Source organism: Talpa europaea (assembly GCF_964194135.1).
Source record: "Talpa europaea genome assembly, chromosome: 6".
Lineage (NCBI taxonomy): Eukaryota > Metazoa > Chordata > Mammalia > Eulipotyphla > Talpidae > Talpa > Talpa europaea.
In genome coordinates this window covers 46,316,256-46,334,304 of record NC_140072.1, presented here as the reverse complement: position 1 = coordinate 46,334,304, position 18,049 = coordinate 46,316,256, and the positions used below count along the sequence as shown (strand labels likewise).

General features: G+C 39.9%; 1 protein-coding gene across 1 annotated transcript in view; it reads left to right on the top strand.

The window, feature by feature from the left end:
* Positions 1-18,049, top strand: part of DNAH6 (dynein axonemal heavy chain 6) — a gene marked incomplete at its 3' end in the record, with an annotated part of 180,030 nt that overhangs the window by 145,807 nt on the left and 16,174 nt on the right. Inside the window, exons 64-69 of the mRNA XM_084235770.1 lie at positions 4,190-4,350; positions 7,614-7,702; positions 8,437-8,583; positions 10,890-11,028; positions 12,910-13,029; positions 13,555-13,676. Of these exons, the coding sequence (XP_084091896.1) occupies positions 4,190-4,350; positions 7,614-7,702; positions 8,437-8,583; positions 10,890-11,028; positions 12,910-13,029; positions 13,555-13,676 (778 nt within the window). The remainder of the gene's footprint in view (positions 1-4,189; positions 4,351-7,613; positions 7,703-8,436; positions 8,584-10,889; positions 11,029-12,909; positions 13,030-13,554; positions 13,677-18,049) is intronic.

The window sequence follows — 18,049 nt, the reverse complement described above, 5'->3', positions numbered from 1 at the left end:
GCGCCGGTTCAGTCCCCAGGCCACTGAGCGAGGGTCCCATAGGGCGCGGCAGACCTCTCCTGCTGCCCGCTGCTCCCCTCAGCAGTGTATTTCGTCATTCTGCCTGTTCTGTTCCCCACTCTGGCTCTGGTGAATCCTCTCACCCTTCCGCGCTTCTGACTGTACCCAGTGCTTGTATAAATAAATAAAAATTTTTTAAAAAATAAAAATAAAAAAGGTTTAAAAAAAAAATCAAAAATCCAGAGGCAAATCTGATGAAAGATATATAAGATTTCTTCACAGAAAAGAATGTATCATTGAAAGTAATCAATAAGACTTAAATAAACAAATGGATATGCCATTATTCATCAAGTGGAAGACTCAATATTATAGTTATCAGAACTCCCCCAAACTGATCTATATATTCAATACGATTCAATCAAAATCCCACTGTGGTTTTTGTGGAAATTGACAAAATACTTCTAAGACACAGAGACATGTAATACCCAAGAGTAACCAAGATAGAGGTAACATCAGCAAAAAATGGCAGCATTTGGATACTTCAAAAGTCTGTCCCGCTCAAAATTAACAAACTGTCAAAAACTCTGAGAATCACCTTTATCAGAGAACTCTGAAAAACAGTCAAAGGCTTATAACACCCAGGTGAATGCTTAATCAAGAAAAAGGCAACTGAATCTAGGCAGCAGAGCTTCTCATCACTTTAACTTAACATAACCCCCAAGGCCCAGCTTGGCAGTAGCCTTAATTATTAAGTTGAGCAGCCTGAATTCCTCTTGTGGGTTCTGGTACGGAAGGAGAACAGTCCTTGCTTTGGGGGAATTGAGTGTTTGTTTTTGTCCTGTCTCTTGGCTCACTGAAGGATGGCTCAAAGGATTCGCTTTTATTTGAGCTAACTAGGAACTCTCCCAGGTTAGAAAGGCGATTCCCTGGGGAGAGGGGGAACAAATTTGTCAAAAGATTTAAAGGTAAATATTTTAACCACTGTCATCTGGGACAAGAGATAACAGTTGGAGCAAATAATATGCCTGGGAGAAAAAGTAGGAGTGAGAAATTTGTGGGAATAAGGGCTTTGAAAATTTCTAAGTATTCTTGGAAATCTAAAACATTGCTCACGCCCAAGGCTGAGAACATGCTCAGAAAGACCTGAAAAAGCCCTAACGTCTAACTTCCTCTAGCCGTAGCCTTCCTAGTTAAGTATTGAAGGCATGCCCCAACACACACACGAGCCCATCTGTAAAATTTGGTAGATTTTGATGTTTCTGTTCCAGGCTTTTAATGCAATCTCTGTCACATTACCAGTTCCCCCACTAAGCCAACCATACAGACTTCAATAACTGTATCCTTACAAAATCAGTTCAGAAAAATCACTAAACAAACCAGAATTAAACCACAACATTTCACAACATCAAACAATGGGAAGAGGGGTGAATCTGATTTCCAGAGTTATCACATTATAATATTAAAAATGTCTTGGTTTCAGCAACAACAAAAAAAAAACCCTACAAGTAATCCAAAGAAGCAAAGAATGATGCATTCATAAATTAAGAAATAGGAACTTATCCTGATGGAGAGAAGATGTTGGACTTACTAAACTTTATTTTTTTTTTAAGATTCATTTATTTATGCATACAAGAGCTGGGGTATAGGCCAGAGATGCGGGGGTGAGAGGATTCACTAGAGACAGAATGGGGAACAAAACAAGCAGTTTCAACGAAGTACACTGCTGAGGGGAGCAGCGGGCCAGTCAGGAGAGGTCTGCTGTGCCATGTGGGTAGCTCCCTGGCTGGCCGGGGATCGAACTTGTGCTGCAAAGGCTGTGGACAGCTTTACAGTGCAGTGCTTAACCCCTTGCACCACCAGGGAGGCCCAGACTTACTAAACTTTAAACTATCTTAAATATGCTGAAAAAGCAAAAGGAAAACCTGGGAATGATGTCTCAACAAATAGAGAATATCAGTAGAGAGAGGATTTATAAAAAGGATTTATAAAAAGTAAAAAGCAATTAAAGTTAGAATAACTGAGTATCATTTCAGTAATACAACAGTTTAGAGGAAAGATAAGAAAAAGTGAACTTGGAGAAGTGTGGTACATCCATACAATGGAATATTATTTAGTGCTAAAAAGAAATGTACTATCAAGTCATGAAAAAATACAGAAGAACCTTACATGCATATTTCTAAGTGAGAGAAGTCAATCTGAAAGCTTATTACTGTGACTCCAGCTACATGATATTCTGGAAAAGGCAAATCTGTGGAGACAGTAAAGAAATAACAAAGGGTTTATATCCAGTTTAAGGAACACCTGGGTATCAACTGAAAAAAAAAAAAAAAAAAAGACAGGTAACCCAACAAAAAAAAAGGCAGGGCAGGTGGGGGGCAGTGGAAGATACAAAAGGTAGTATCAAAATGGTCAATAAATAAATCTGTGAAAAGGGAAACTATTTTAAATCTCAATGAGATGCCACTGTATGCCCACCAGGTATTAGCAAAGATGTGGGGAAACAAGAACCCTCACGAACTGCTGGTGGAAGTATGAACTGGTGGCGTCACTTTGGGAAAGAGTTTGATATTACCAAAAAGTTAATTATACATATGCTCTACCAGATAACAGTTCCACTCCAAGGAATATGCACAACAAAGTGGAGTGCACTTGTATGCCAAGAGACATGTACAAGAATGTTTATTGCAGCATTGTATCTAACAGCCAAGAACCAGAAATAACTCAAATGTTCATAAAGGGCAGGAGGGATAAAAACATTGTGATACAATCACGTAGTAGAACATTATACAGCAATGAAAATGAATGAACTACAGTAGCACCCATTAACATGAGTTAATCTAAAAACATGTTAATTGAAATAGACCAACTATAGACCAACTTAAAAGAATATATACTATGATTCCTTGAATATATATTTTACCCAGAGTTCTTCAGCTCCTCCATTAGTCCTTTGATCAGCATTTCTTTCATTTTCCTCTTTAGGGACTCAATTTCATTCTTCTGATCATTGTTTTCCTTCATGACTTCTTTCAGTTTTTTAATTATGGCAATTTTAAATTCTCTATCTGGAAGGCTCAGAAGTTCTTCCAAGTTACTATTGTTGCAATCTGATGGGTGATTTTCTTTTGGTGGGGTGTCTTTTCCCTGAGGACTGGCTTGCTTGCTTGTAGTTTTTCTTCTCCTTGCTGCTTGTGTTCTGATTTGTCCTATGCGTTGGGACACTGTGTCACCGGTACTGGCCGACATCTCTTTGGTGAGCTCCTTCTGGGATGTAGGAAGCTGTGACTGTGGGGACAGTCCCTTCTCGGCTCCACAGTTTTGGTGAGGGCCGGCGCAAAGCTCCCCGTCTCAAAGATGGCGCGTCGGGGACCGCGCTCCCCAGCGCCCTCGTCTGCCCCAGCGGTGGCGGGATCCCCCTCTGGGCCCCAAATCCCAGCGATCGCGGGGCCTGGCTTGTGAGGGGTTTCAGCTCACCTCTGACCTTGGGGCCAGCCTTTTCTCAATTCCACACAGTTTTTGGTGAGTTCCGGACACGAAATTCCCTGTTTTAAAGATGACGCGCGCGTCTCTGAATATATATTTTAAAAACAAGCAAAATGAATTTATGGTGTAGTAGAAATCAAAATAGTTGCCTTCCAGAATGAGTAAGAATATTGATTGGGAGAGTGCTAGTTATGTTCTTTTTTATTTATTTTATTTTTTACTTAGGTGGTTGTACATGATATGTATGTTCATTTTGGGAGAACTCATTAAGCCATACACTAATGATTTGTGTACTTTTTCTGTATATATGTTAGCCTTCAATTTTTTTTATGTTTTTAAGAATTGATCTATAGTTTTGGAAGTCACAATAATGAGTACTTGTGGAGAGAAGGAAGAAAAAATAATTGAGGTAGGAAGGGGTATAGGAGAGATGTCTCTGGCTGTTAACAAAGATCTCTTCTCAACAATAGACGTTCATTTGTGATAATTCATAGAACTGTGTAATTGTCTTTTGCACTTTTCTATATGTTACAATAAAATGTTTTTTAAAAACCAGAAAGTAAGAAAAATATATTTAACATCTACCAGACTAAGGCTTAGAAATATGTGCATAACCTACATAAGAGTCTCCTATGTTTCTATTTCTTAATATTTGTATTGCTTTAAAAGAACATAAAACAGTATTTCTTGTTTTTGCTCAATTCAGGGTGCAATCAATTTCACTGGGGCAAGGACAAGGACCCATTGCTGAAAGAATGATCAAAGAGGCAATGAAATCAGGAAACTGGGTATTTTTGCAAAACTGCCATCTTGCTGTTTCTTGGATGATAGCAATGGAAGAGCTCATTAAAACCTTCACAGATCCAAGTATGTTGAAGTAATAGCACTTGCATAATGTCATTTTTGTATAACCTTTTCTGTTGAATCCAATCTTATAATAGTTCCTTATTATAGACACTGTTTCTTTATAATAAGGGAAAATATGAGACCTGGAGAGGTTTAGTTAAGTTACATGACCCAGATTCAGAAAAAGGTCTTCAAACTCCAAATTCAGGGTATGGTCCACTAGATGATTTCTGTTTCATATTGCCTTCTGTGGAGGCCATTTGAATTCAAACTTTTTAAAAAGAAACAGAAAAATTAACTTAGGACAAAGAAAGGAAATTAAATCTTTCACTATAGAATGATAGAAGCAAGGGGGAAATAATTCAAATTACCACCAGTTCCCTTACTATTTGACCACTTTTTAATACTCTGGAACCAGCATGACAACTAACTTTCATAAGTGCCTCATAGCCCCCAAGCTATGGGGCTACTACAACTATTAATACAGTAGCACCACTTTCTTTCCCACTGAAGAAAGCATAATGGGCCACAAAGAGAGAAGTGGAGTTAGAATCTATTCCCTTCTATTGTTTTTTTTTTTTTAAATAGAGGCATGTTTTATTTATTTATTTATTTTGTTTACACATGCACTGGGCACAGTCAGGAGCGCGGGAGGGTGAGAGAATTCACCAGAGCCAGAGCGGGGAGCAGAGCAGGCAGAAGGACCGAAGTACACTGCTGAGGGGAGCAGCGGGCGGCAGGAGAGGTCTGCGCGCCATGCGGGACCCTCCTCCGGTGGCCGGGGAGCAGCCGGGGATCGAACCGGCGCCGCAGAGGCCGCGGGCAGCTTCGCAACCCAACGCTCAACCGCTGCGCCACCAGGGAGGCCCTCTATTCCCTTCTAAATGTTAGTATACAATAAAATGATTGACATTGTAGACTGTATTGTTGATAATAAGCTGTGTAGGCCCCACTTCACCACTCTGCCAGGAGGCTGTGGGGGAAAACCACCAATCTAAGTCATCCAGAACCCTTTTCCTGGGGTCTTCCTTTGTGCACTGGTCACAGAAGGTTTTCTAGAAAGGTGAGAGCTAAATATACCTGATCTTGCAAGTACGTATACATACTGCTGCGTGTTAAAGAGTTGCTCCTGTACAGAGTCGTCAGCCTGCACTGGTTATCAAGCCACAGCCAGGACTTAGCAACCTTCCCCTAAAGTTTGCCTTCCCTTGCCTTCTGCAGACTGCTTCCAATAAGGATAAAAAGTCATTCACATCTCCCTTCCAGATTCTACTCTTTTGCTGTGCAAATAAAAGATGGCCTGCTGCTTCCTGTGGGATCTGTGACTTATTGGTAATCTAAAGAAAAATGACAAAAAGATCCTCACTACTATTCAGATGTCCCTGGTGTTTAGGATTACAACTTTTTTTTTTTTTAATGATAAGGAAAGCATCTAAAAGGAAATTTACTGCAGTGATTCAGCATGAGCTCTCAAAATATGGAGATGTTATTGAGCATGTGCCAAATCTTCACATGGAAAGGCTATGGAAATCAGTCAGAGTTGCTAGTGGATTTCATCAGTTTGAGGCTCACTGAAGTTTCAGTTGGCAGAATTCTCTTCTGGTCCTTGTTACAGTCATTAATAACTTAACCATCTGTGTTCTCATATTTAACTTGAACTAGCATAAAGTAAAATATATTCAGGTAATAAACTGAAAAGTAAAAGTGAACAAGAGAATGGGGATGGGGAAGAAAAAAAAACTCTGGACATGAAATTCTAACACCTGAGTAGAGTTCTGCCCCTACCACTTCCTGAATACCACACCTCTCTGGGCCTCAGTTTCCCCAGCTATAAAACAGCCGCATGGCCTCATTACTAAAAGTCTCATGGTAAAATGAGTTCTAAGATTCCATTCTAGTTCTAAAGTCCCATGATGTCTATGAAAATTAAGATTCTTGATGCTTTTGCATTGCAAGAAAAAAAGTATGGGGGAAAATGCTTTTCTAAAACCTGGTCTTTTTCATTCTCTGAATTATTGGTTAATGAAATCATTAGCCCTAAAATTTCAGTTGCTATCTGATTAACTTCTATGCATAATAGTGGTTATCATGCAAGCAACTTTAGTAGTGCTTTAAAATTATAATAGAACTAACCTTTAATTTTGGCTCTTTATTGTAGCTTGTAAATTTAGATTACCAAACCAAGAAGCTTAAGTTCAGCTTTAATCTGCTGTCATGAACTCAATAACTATTTGAGAATCTACTGTCTGCCATGCATTGTTGTAGATGCTTGGGGTATAACCGTGAATGAAACGACCATAGATATTCTGCCTCATAGAACTTATTTTCCAGTGAGGGGAGAGAGACAATAAATAAATCATATAATAAGTAACTTAGGTAGTTTGATAGAATGTGCTTTGAAAAAATAAAAAGGAGAGATAAGATAAGGAGGTCAGAATGGAATGGGGTTGGGGAGGAAAGGTGGAGAGCAATTTTAAATAGTATGGTCTGGGTAGACCTCTTTGAGAAAGGGATAATTTAACAAAGATTTGAAGTGAGGGATTCTAAAGGAATAGTATTCAGGCAGAGGGATAAACTAGAATACATGCCCTCCAGAGGGAGGAAGCTGGCGTGTTGGAGGAATATCACAATATGTACTTTAAAACCATTACCAACTAGTCATCCTTGGCTGAGACCAGTGATTTTCCCAACTTTGCTTTGGCTTTTTGCATCTAGAACAAAACTCATTCTTTATTTAGTAGGTTCTCTGTCCACAAACTCAAAATTAAGCATCTTGACTTAACTGCTTTGTGCTATTTGTGAGATCTTTCCATAGCCCTGCTTCCTCTTTTCCTTTACAACTTCTCTACAAAGAGGAGAAATCTCTTTCCTCTTCATAGGGCTTTCTGACCACTTTCATGAAATTTGTCTTAAATTAAATGATTAAAATTTAAAAACAACATAAATGGACTGATGGTAGCCATTTTTTTTATCAATTGAAAATTTTCCCTATTCCAGAGGGAAGGCCCTTAACATCTCCATCAACCAAAAAATAAGAAAATTAATATGTTCCTAATCTCTTTCCTCAAATGTGCCAGCATATAGACTGCCAAACTCTCTTGTATGAAGTTTCTATATAGACTTTCCCACCTCCCTTGATAATATACATAAAATATAAAAGCTAATCTTTAAACATAGTTTCCAGCATTTTTTCCTGCTTTCCTATAGCAATTATATCTTATATAAAATTGTAACTAAGAGTTAAACATTTTTCTTTTTTGTTGTTTTGTCTTTGCTTTAAACAGATATTATTATCAAGGACACTTTTCGACTTTTTTTAAGTTCCATGCCTAGTAATGCCTTTCCTGTTACAGTTCTTCAAAATTCTGTCAAGGTAATGTGTGTTCATGGTTGGACCCATGTGCAATGATTAGCCTCAGTCACTTAGCAGATGGGTCCCAGAGCTCAGGCCAGTGCTCCAGACCTTGCCAAATCTGCACGCAAGATGGGGAAGTATGATAGAAGTCACTTTCCCTTCACGTGACACCAAGCAGAGAAACAATTTCCCCAATCACTGCACATCCCTGCATACCCCAAACTCTTTGACCTGTTGGTTCAATGTTTCCCCTGTCTTACCCTGTACAAGAAAATGCCATGGATGCAGAATGATGAGAATGGAACCTCTCTCCGGGTTAAGAGAAATGTGTTCAGCACTGGAGACTCAGAAAGCAGGGATGCTGGATTTCAGTGCTGGAAGTTTCCAATATATGGGAAGCCTATATGAATGATCACCCCAAAATAGGAATGTCTTATCCTTCTCTGCCCCATGTTATCAAAACAAAGTATGGGGTGATATCTTAGGTGAATAATCAGAAAATCCACTGAAGAAGTCCTGAGCATACTGTCTGACCCATGTTAAGAGATATGGACCCCCAAATGGAAGTGTCTCAGATTCTTAGAAGGCCCGACAGGCCCTGTTCTCCTGGGAGTTTCAAACAAGCCAGGAATGCCCTGTGGGCATCAGTTATCTGCGTGCTCTCAGCGAGAATTATACCTACCTGTGTAATTCAACATAATGCAAATCTATAAAATCATCCATTCTGCCATGTGTGTTCCGTCTATATCCAGGTAACCAATGAGCCTCCAAAAGGCTTACGTGCAAATATCAGACGAGCATTTACTGAAATGACACCTTCATTTTTTGAAGAAAATATACTTGGAAAAAAGTGGAGACGAGTAATATTTGGCATTTGTTTCTTCCATGCAATTATTCAGGTATACACAATTCTGATTTTTAATAGAAATAAGTGTATTGTATTTATTTTTTTAAAGATTTATTTATTTTTATACAAGCACTGGGTATAGTCAGAAGCACAGGAGGGTGAGAGAATTCACCAGAGCCAGAGCAGGGAGCAGAGCAGGCAGAAGGACTGAAATACACAGCTGAAGGGAGCAGCGGGCGGCAGGAGAGGTCTGCGCGCCATGTGGGACCCTCCTCTGGTGGCCGGGGAACAGCCGGGGATCGAACCAGCACTGCAGAGGCTGCAGGCAGCTTCGCAACCCAGCGCTCAACGCTGCGCCACCGGGGAGGCCAGAAATAAATGTATTATATTTAAAATAAATAGTAAGGATTAAATGAAGGGGGTCTCCCTGGTGGCTCAAGGGGTTAAGACACAACCTATGAAGCTGTCCGCAATCCCCAGCTGGCCAGGGAGCAACCCACATGGTGCAGCAGACCACTCCTGGCTCACCAGCTGCTCCCCTCAGCAGTGTACTTCGGTCAGTCTGCCTGTTCTGTTCCCCATTATGTCTCTGGTGAATCCTCGCACCCCCCGCACCTCTGGCCTGAACCCCAGCTCTTGTATGCATAAATAAGTCTTTAAAAAAAAAAGAATTAAATGAAGGTTTACCGATAGCATGGTGAATGCTGAGGGGTCCAAGTTGTACTTGAATCCAAATTGTTTTACCTTAATCACTGATCTCAGTGTCGTTCTTACCTCCATTTCTTGCCACTTTGCCTCCCATCTCTATTCTGATCTGTCTGCAAAACACATTCACTTAGATGAGGTCAATGGAGCAAGTTCAAAAGCATAAAACTGATTTTCCAACCTGTGCCTCACTCATGAATGCTGCTTCCCCTCCAGATTCTGCTTCTCAAATCAGTGGTCTCATTCTCCCAATCAAAATCTCAGGATTATTTTTATTGCTCCGTCTTTACACATATCATGTCAGTCATCAAATACTGATTTTTCTTTCAGTAATTTCATTCTCACCTGTTTCTGTTTGAAAGGGCTTACCACCCTAAACAACTTCCTCCCTGTCATTGGAGCCCTAAACCCCCCCAAAGATGACCTTCAACTAGGCACTATTTCTTCTTTTCTCTGTCCAGACCGCATTGCTGTGGTCTGGTGTCCATCCTGTGGCCTCTTATTTGCATTCTGACTCTTCAACTGTACACCTCTAAATGGTGTATTGATTGGGCTGCCTGCCTGGTTTTCCAGTGTGTGTTATCTACAGAGGAAGAATCAGTAAAGGAAAAGCACAAATTAAAACTGCCAGATATGAAAATAATAAGTAAACCAGGTTCTAGAGGAGAACAGGGAGGCAGGGACTTGGGGGTCTGATGTGAGGCCCTTGTTCTACTAACAAAAGTAACTGAGATTGAGGAGGTAGCTTGAGATTTAGGGAAACTTTGAGGTCAAAACATGGAACCAATCCTCTGGTATAATCAGCACTTTAAAATTAAGAAATTAAGGTGGACCAGGAAGATATCAAAGAGAGGGAAGGATTTCACTGTGGGAAGTCATGAAACAAGGATTATGATTCTACTTGCTGGGTATTTTTTTAAAGATTTATTTATGCATAGAAGAACTGGCAAAAGGTGTTGGGGGTGGGGGGGCACGGGGGTGGGGTGGGTGAGAGGATTCACCAGAGTCAGAGTGGGGAACAGATGGGTTGACTGAAATACACTGCTGAGGGGAGCAGCGGGTGAGTCAGGAGAGGTCTGCTGTGCCATGTGGGTCACCTCCCTGATCAGGGATCGAACTCGTGCTGCAGTGGCTGTGGATAGCCTCATAGTGCTGCATCTTAATCCCTTGCACCACCAGTGAGGCCTCCTGATGCTGTTTTTTTTTTTTTTAAAAGATGTCACTGTAGGGTACTGAGTATGTAATCGGCATGGCATTAAAAGCCTGGGTGAGGGGCAGAGCCTTAGGACAGTAGGAACTATCTCTCACTCTGATGGATGAATATCAGTCCTTTTATGCCTAGAGACTGTAGGTGGGATATTTTCCTATTTGGTGGGGAAATATTTTGCCATGAAGAACGAATGCTCTTTTGACAAGTCTATCATATCCAGTCATCTCCAGTCTTTTGGAAATATGGGAAAGGGCCAGTACTGAAGGAAAAGATGCCTCCCTATTTGGTGAGAGCCAAAATGAAAGCCTAGCTGAAGCTGAACTGCATGATTTTAACTGATTTTGCAGAATCCTAACTTCAATGGAAATCCTTTAGTTTTCATTATTTACATAAGATTAATTTTATCCAATTTTATTTAAGACCATTTTCACTTTCTATTGTAGGAAAGAAAAAAGTTTGGTCCGCTTGGTTGGAATATCTGCTATGAATTCAATGACAGTGACCGGGAATGTGCTTTGTTGAACCTCAACCTCTACTGTCAGGAAGGAAGAATTCCCTGGGATGCGTTGGTTTACATTACTGGTCAGTATATTCACATGGTCAAGGCATCCAACTATGCCCACATAGTTGGTTTATACCCACCTGGCCCATAACAAGATGGAGTCTTCCACCTCTGTTTGATGATAGCAGTAAAAACTTCAAATACTCCCTTTGTATAGATGAGGATGGGACAAGCATATCATGACAATATTAAAACGAAGAAAATGGGGCAGATATTTCCCCAAACTATAATAGCAAAAGCTTATCTAGCTCTTGCAACATGCCAACATTGTTTTTAAGCGCTTCCTATGAATTAGTAAATTTGATCCTCACAATCCTGTAAAGTGAGGACTATTATATCCCTGTTTTACTCATTAGGAAACTGAAGGGCAGTTTACAAATGGTGGAGCCTTGAATTAAATGCAGGCTGTTTAGCCTCCCAAGTTTGTCCTCTTAAGTTCAAAAGAATCCTAACATTGACTGACTAGTAGAGATATGTTGTGTCACATGTACTTGTGAAAAAGAAAAAGTATTTCCGAGATTATCATTTCTAGGAGCTATTGTAGCCACATGGGATCTTACTGCAAAATTAGATCTAATTTGGACCATGTAGGTCCAAGTAATGAAGATATTTGCTTCAATAGGAGAGAGGAAAGATAAGTGTCCCTACGGGAGGTACAGGAAAGGACATTATACTTTTGGAAGAAATAAACTATTGAGATTCCAAAGATTGAAATAACTATCTCTCAATCAACAGCCTCAGCTTTAAAAAAAAAAAAAATGAAGTTTTTTTCTTGCTGACATAATAAAAGAGATGGAGATGAGAATAGATGAAAAATTAGAGGATTCAGAAGTTGATTTTGTCAGTATCATAGATAAAATTCTTCAGGAAAGCTACAACACTGAATAATATGTTATAGCACTAGATCTTGAATTTTTCCAGGGAACTGAATCAGCAAAAGATATCATTCTAATGCAGAGTAGCTATCATTCCTACTTGTAATTTTTTTTTAATGTTTATAGAGACAAGTGAAATAACTTTTTTTAAAAAAAAAAAAAAAAGATTTATTTATTTATTTATACAAGCACTGGGTACAGTCAGAAGCGCAGGAGGGTGAGAGAATTCACCAGAGCCAGAGCAGGGAGCAGAGCAGGCAGAAGAACCGAAGTACACTGCTGAGGGGAGCAGCGGGCGGCAGGAGAGGTCTGTGCGCCACGTGGGACCCTCATCCAGTGGCCGGGGAGCAGCTGGGGATCGAACTGGCGCTGCAAAGGCTGCAGGCAGCTTCGCAACTCAGCGCTCAACCACTGCGCTACCAGAGAGGCCCCCTACTTGTAATTTGATGTTGACAACAGGGCATGCTGAAAGTAGTTTCTGTCTGCAAAGAGAGGATATCAGTATATTTTAATTCCAACATGTAATTTCTGTAAGGGAGTTGCCTCTTTCTCCTTGGGCCTATCTTTTCTCCCTAACTTAATATCAATAATTTATAAGCTGTGTATAGAGCTTTATTGCAAACATTTGGATTCCATTTTACTCATTGGCCCCAAAAAGAAGCAGTGCTTCAAGGAAAGGGTGTATGTTTTAGAATATTATAGTCAATGATGAAATAAAACCCAAAAATCATTATTTTTAAATCAAAAAGAAACATAAAGCAGGAAGAAATATGTAAATAAAACTCAGTGGCTTTAGTTTTTACTATTTGGAAAAAGCAAATAATTAGAGTAGGGTTCATCCACTAAATTTTTTCTTTTTTTTTTTTAATTGACTTTCATTCTCTCTATTCAGGTTGATAAAAGGAAACTCTCAGGAACTAGTTCCATTTTCAATGCCAAATAAATGTGTGTGTGAATAAATCTGTTAGAATTTGGATATGCATATCAATTTCAAAAAACAATTTTTTAATGCAAACTTCTTTCCAGGTGAAATTACATATGGTGGTAGAGTTACAGACACCTGGGATCAAAGATGCCTTCGTACTATCTTGAAAAGATTTTTTTCTCCTGAAACATTAGAAAACAATTACAAATATTCTGAATCAGGTGAATGACTTTTTAATATTATGAAAAAGACCTTTTCTAAGGAGTCATTGAAAGTGTATGTCAGTTTGCCATCCAGGAGACTGTCCAGTCTCTACAACCCAACCCCCATACCTAACTCCTCATGCTTGACCACCTTCAAAACTGGCTTAGTAGTGAGATCACAAAGAGCTATATTGTGCAGAAACCACTTTGAATTATTTCTGTTCTAACATTGGTGGTATTCTGTCTAAATGTGTGCCCCTAACAAGGCACACTTTGCAGCAGTACACCCCTGGATTTTCAGAATCTTGAACTGTTCTGGTGACCCCTGAAAGGTTAGTCAATGATCAGATATTCAAGCCCCCAAGAAAAAGTAAAGAAACTAGACAGAGCAATGGAAGCAAGGAAGCTTGGGAAAAACAATCCCCTTTCTATGTGAGGTAGCTGGTTATAGCTCCCATCTGAACCAAGTGGAGAAGTACTGAAGTTGGGGATACAAAACTGGTCTATTTGAGACATATTTGCCTTCTGTGTTTTCAATAACAGGCATCTATTTTGCACCGTTGGCTGACAGCCTGCAAGAGTTTAAGGACTACATTGAAAATCTACCTTTGATAGATGACCCAGAAATATTTGGAATGCATGAAAATGCCAATATAGTTTTCCAGGTATGTGACCCGTCAACTTAAAATACATTTTCATATTGTGTATATAAATTTGAAATATTAATAATCACCTGACAAGTTCTATGAAATATACATTCTTAAACAAACAAATATAAGTTTCAATTCAGCTTCAGCATTTGTTTCCAATTTAGCCTGCTCCCTCTGGAGCCTTCACAGAATCCTAGGATCATCATGCATTTTCCCTTTGCACCTCAACTTGTGGGTTTGAATGACAATCGAGACCATCCTTCTCTTTTTCCTTTTCCCTCCAAACTGAGCATATTTGTATTATATTACAGTAAGGTTATGGATCTACGGACGATTAGGTTATAACAATACAGTAACAAATATCCAAGGCAGATAGATAAATAAAAACACTGTTCTTTAAAAGCAGTTTATTGAGGACACAGTACCGGAACACAGCAGTCAGGCCAAAGGGTAAACTGGGAACATAAGTAAACATAAGTTTACTTCCCTAAGACCTTCTGAGGCCACACCATTACTTACAAGGGTAGGCCACATTCCTCCGCAGAGCTCTTGAAGCTCCCCCATGTCATGGACACTACATCCCAGTTTCATCCACCCGCCACAGTCAGACACCTATGGTTGAACCAAAGGCACAAAATGAGGTGTGTTCCTGGGGATCCTGGAATACTCTAAAGGTCAGAGACCAGGTTTGGCTCATAAGACTTGAAGGAAATCACCTTTCTTTTCAACTTAAATTTTGTCCCTGTAAGTATTAGAGAGTGAGGCCTGCAACAGCAGTGGAACTTCCAGAACAAGTGCCTAGTGGAGGTCAGTGCTCTGACACCTAATGTCATGTTCTCTGCCATTAAAAATTGCCTTGCTATTCAGTGAGGAGTTAGAATAATTGATCTTGGGCCTCCCCTGGTGGCACAGGAGGTTGAGCGCAGCGCTTTTAAGCTGTCCGCAGCCTCTGCAGTACAGGTTCGATCCTGACCAACCAGTGAGATCCGTATATGGCCATATGGCGAGCAGACCTCTCCTGTCTTGCCCGCTGCTCCCCTCAGAAGTGTATTTCATTCAGTCTGCCTGTTCCCTGCTCTGTCTCCGGTGAATCCTTTCACCCTCCCGCACATCTGGCCTATACCCCAGTTCTTGTATAATAAATCTTTAAAAAAAACAGAAGAATAATTGATCTTGATTTTTCTTATTCTACTTTCAGGAGGAAAAAGCAGTGGGACAAGGCCCACACTAGGTGAATGACAGCACTTTCCTGAGATAATATATATAGATGCTGGGTGGGGAGGGCTCCCTCTTTCCTCAGAAATCACTGACTAGGCTACAGGATACATGCAGCTATCTGAGGCCTAACCCCAGACACTCCCACCCCTTCATTCCACCACGTGGAGAAAGCGCATCTGCCACATGAAATAATGAGAGAAACAATTAAGGGTGTACCAGGAAAAGTTTGTTAAATCCATTCATACCTGAGACCCAAGTGACTCATTTTCTCTTCTTCCCAGTCATGTGAGCCAGCAAGTTGTTTCTGGTTTGTTTTTTGTTTTGGTTTTTTTGTTTGTTTGTTTTGGTTTGTTGCTTTGCTTTGCTTTGCTTTGCTTTGCTTTGCTTTGCTTTGCTTTGCTTTGCTTTGCTTTGCTTTAGCTGGTTTGGGTTAGATATTTCTGTCTCTTGCTGTCAATAGAGTCTTAACAAAAGATATAATTGATTCCTTCCTAAACCTAGCAAGCTATACATTCATAGATGCTTACTAGAAACTATCAATAGTAAAGAAAATCATAGCTTGACCTAGGCATCTCTCTGGAGATACAGGAAGAAATTTGCCTCCCAACAGAAAAATGAGCATAAGTCAAGGACCATCTGCCTAGACTGTACATGGGCAAACAGAGCTATTGTATCTTTTCTCATTAAAGACTGAGTAGAAGGAAAGAAAAAGACCAACAGAGGCTGAGTAAATAGTGGGGAAAACCATACTGGGGATGGTATGAGAAAATAGGGGATACAGGATAGGAAACCATCCAGAAGATGCAGACTCACCCTCTGTAAGTGATCCACTGCAGAAACCAGGAAGTAAAGAATGTTTCAGGATGTAGGGGAGGGTGTAAGACCTATCCTAAATGAAAGAGAAAGTAAGAAATTGAGAATAGGCTCAAATAAGACATGTGAGATAAAATGTGTAAGGATGAAAATAAGTCAAGGAAACCAAAAATACCATAGCAGAATTAAAAGCTACATTGGAGGCTTAAAAACTGATACATAAATTATCTCATATGTGATGTAGGGAACAAACTGAATATGCTTTTCAGAATGGGGATTCAAATGTCTTAAAGAAGAGGCACCTGCTTCCTTCCTTGCAGCATATACAAGGGAAAGGCTAAAGGGGATGCTAAAGGAGCTAAAACAAGGTGAAGGACCACAGGTCATCTTCTAAACCTTCCAAAGTCAGAGCCCAAGCCAAAAAGGTCCCTGCAAAGTAGGGAGAGAAGCTACCCAAAGGGAAAAAGGATAAAGCTGCTGCTGGATAGACAGATCCTACCCTACAGAAAACAGAGGCCAAAACAGGCCAGGCCCAGAAAGCTGAAGGTGCTAGAGATGCCAAGTGAAGTGTGTGCCTTTTGATAACTGTGCATTTCTGGTGACTGTACAATCTGAAATACAATTTTTATAAACTTTTATAAAAATGCAGAATTTTGTTTTACTTTTTTAATCTGTATTATTAGCACACAGAAAACGTCATTGTTGTTTTTGGGGAAGGGCATATGTCACTAATAGAGTATCTCTGAAGCTGGATTGATGTGGAGGAGAAAACTTTTGCCTTCCTAGTTTTGAGAGACCTCCTCTTGGTTCCCATGAGGAGGGATTCCTTGATGTTGACACACATTGGCCACCTTGGCAATGATACCTGTGTGGGGAAATGAAAATTCATTATTATGTCCTCTGTTCCCTCTACGCCCCCAGGATAGACTTGACTCCCTTCAACTCAGAGAGATCTGATGAGACCTGTCTCCAAAAAAGTTTTTATCAATATGTCAGGCAATCTGGGCTTTTCAGTGTCACCATTGAGATGGCAGCCGTCAAAAGAGCAGTGGTTCCTTTTTTAGATTGTAGATCTTAAGATGGATAAACCTGCCATTTCCATTTCATCTCCTGAAAGTCAGGGTCAGCTTGTGAAAAGTTGTTAAAACAACATGCTAAATGTCAACTCTCACTCTAAACCTCCCCTGTTCAGAGCTTCAAATGAAGACTTCAGTGGATTTTGGTGTGGCTTTCTGATTTTGATTGCCCATGGAATAGGGGAGTTTTAAAGTTGCTGTATATTGTTACTGATTGCCTGCTCATATCCTGCCTGAAATATCATGATTATGAAACAATCTTTAATAAAGCTGGATACAGTTTGAAGAAAAATAAAATGTCTAGAAATGATGAGAGAGGATAATCAATCGGAAGACAGTGAAAGGAGATTCAACAAAACAGTAGGAAACAGAAGCAATTAATTTTGGGGTAGGGAGGGCTGTGTTGAAAAGAAAAAAAAATAAAATGCAGCTATGCCTGCACATAATCTGGCAAAAGTTTGGAGTTACATAGAAAAAGGTAATGGTAGCGTCAAGCCCACCCCATCCTTACTCTCTCCCCGAAAAAGTACAATGGAGTACTGTATTATTTAAGATGAACTTAGCAGCAAAAAAATTACTCAAATCCTGATGACTTAACCCAGTGACTATGCTGGCAGGTCAACAGAAGGACTCTGCTCAACACAATCATTCAGGGAGCCAATCTTGATAGGCACTATTATATTGAGCTGCATTAACTAGAACAAATAACTGCTTCATTCACTGCAGCATAGAGAGAGAAAGACTAGACAATTATGCATAGACTTTTCACTGCTGAGCCTATATACACAGAACATCATCAGTTCAGCTCGCATTTCATTGACCAGAATAGTCACGTGACCCATGGAGGTGGATGGTGCCAAAAAATGAGACTTTTGGTATGCTCTAAAGGAGAACTGGGAATGGATGCTGTCTAGAAGTCTCTAACTCAGTTACTATCACAGAAACTAACAGCAAGCTGCTTGTACTAAATGCTTCAAGACTCTTCCATACAAACAAGAAGTCAAAGCTATAATGGTACTGAGAGCTATAAATGACTGGCACTGAGTAAGGAAACCAAAATATTTAGCTATGATTGGAGCAAAGAAAGTTTGTTCAATAAATGGTGCTGGGAAAACTGGGTCGCTACATGCAAAAGAATGAAGCTTGACCACTACCTCACACCATACACAAAAATCAACTCAAAATGGATTAAAGAACTAGACATGAGACCTGAAACCATAAAATACATAGAAGGAAATATAGGCGAAACACTACGGGATTTGCACAGCAAAGACATCTTTA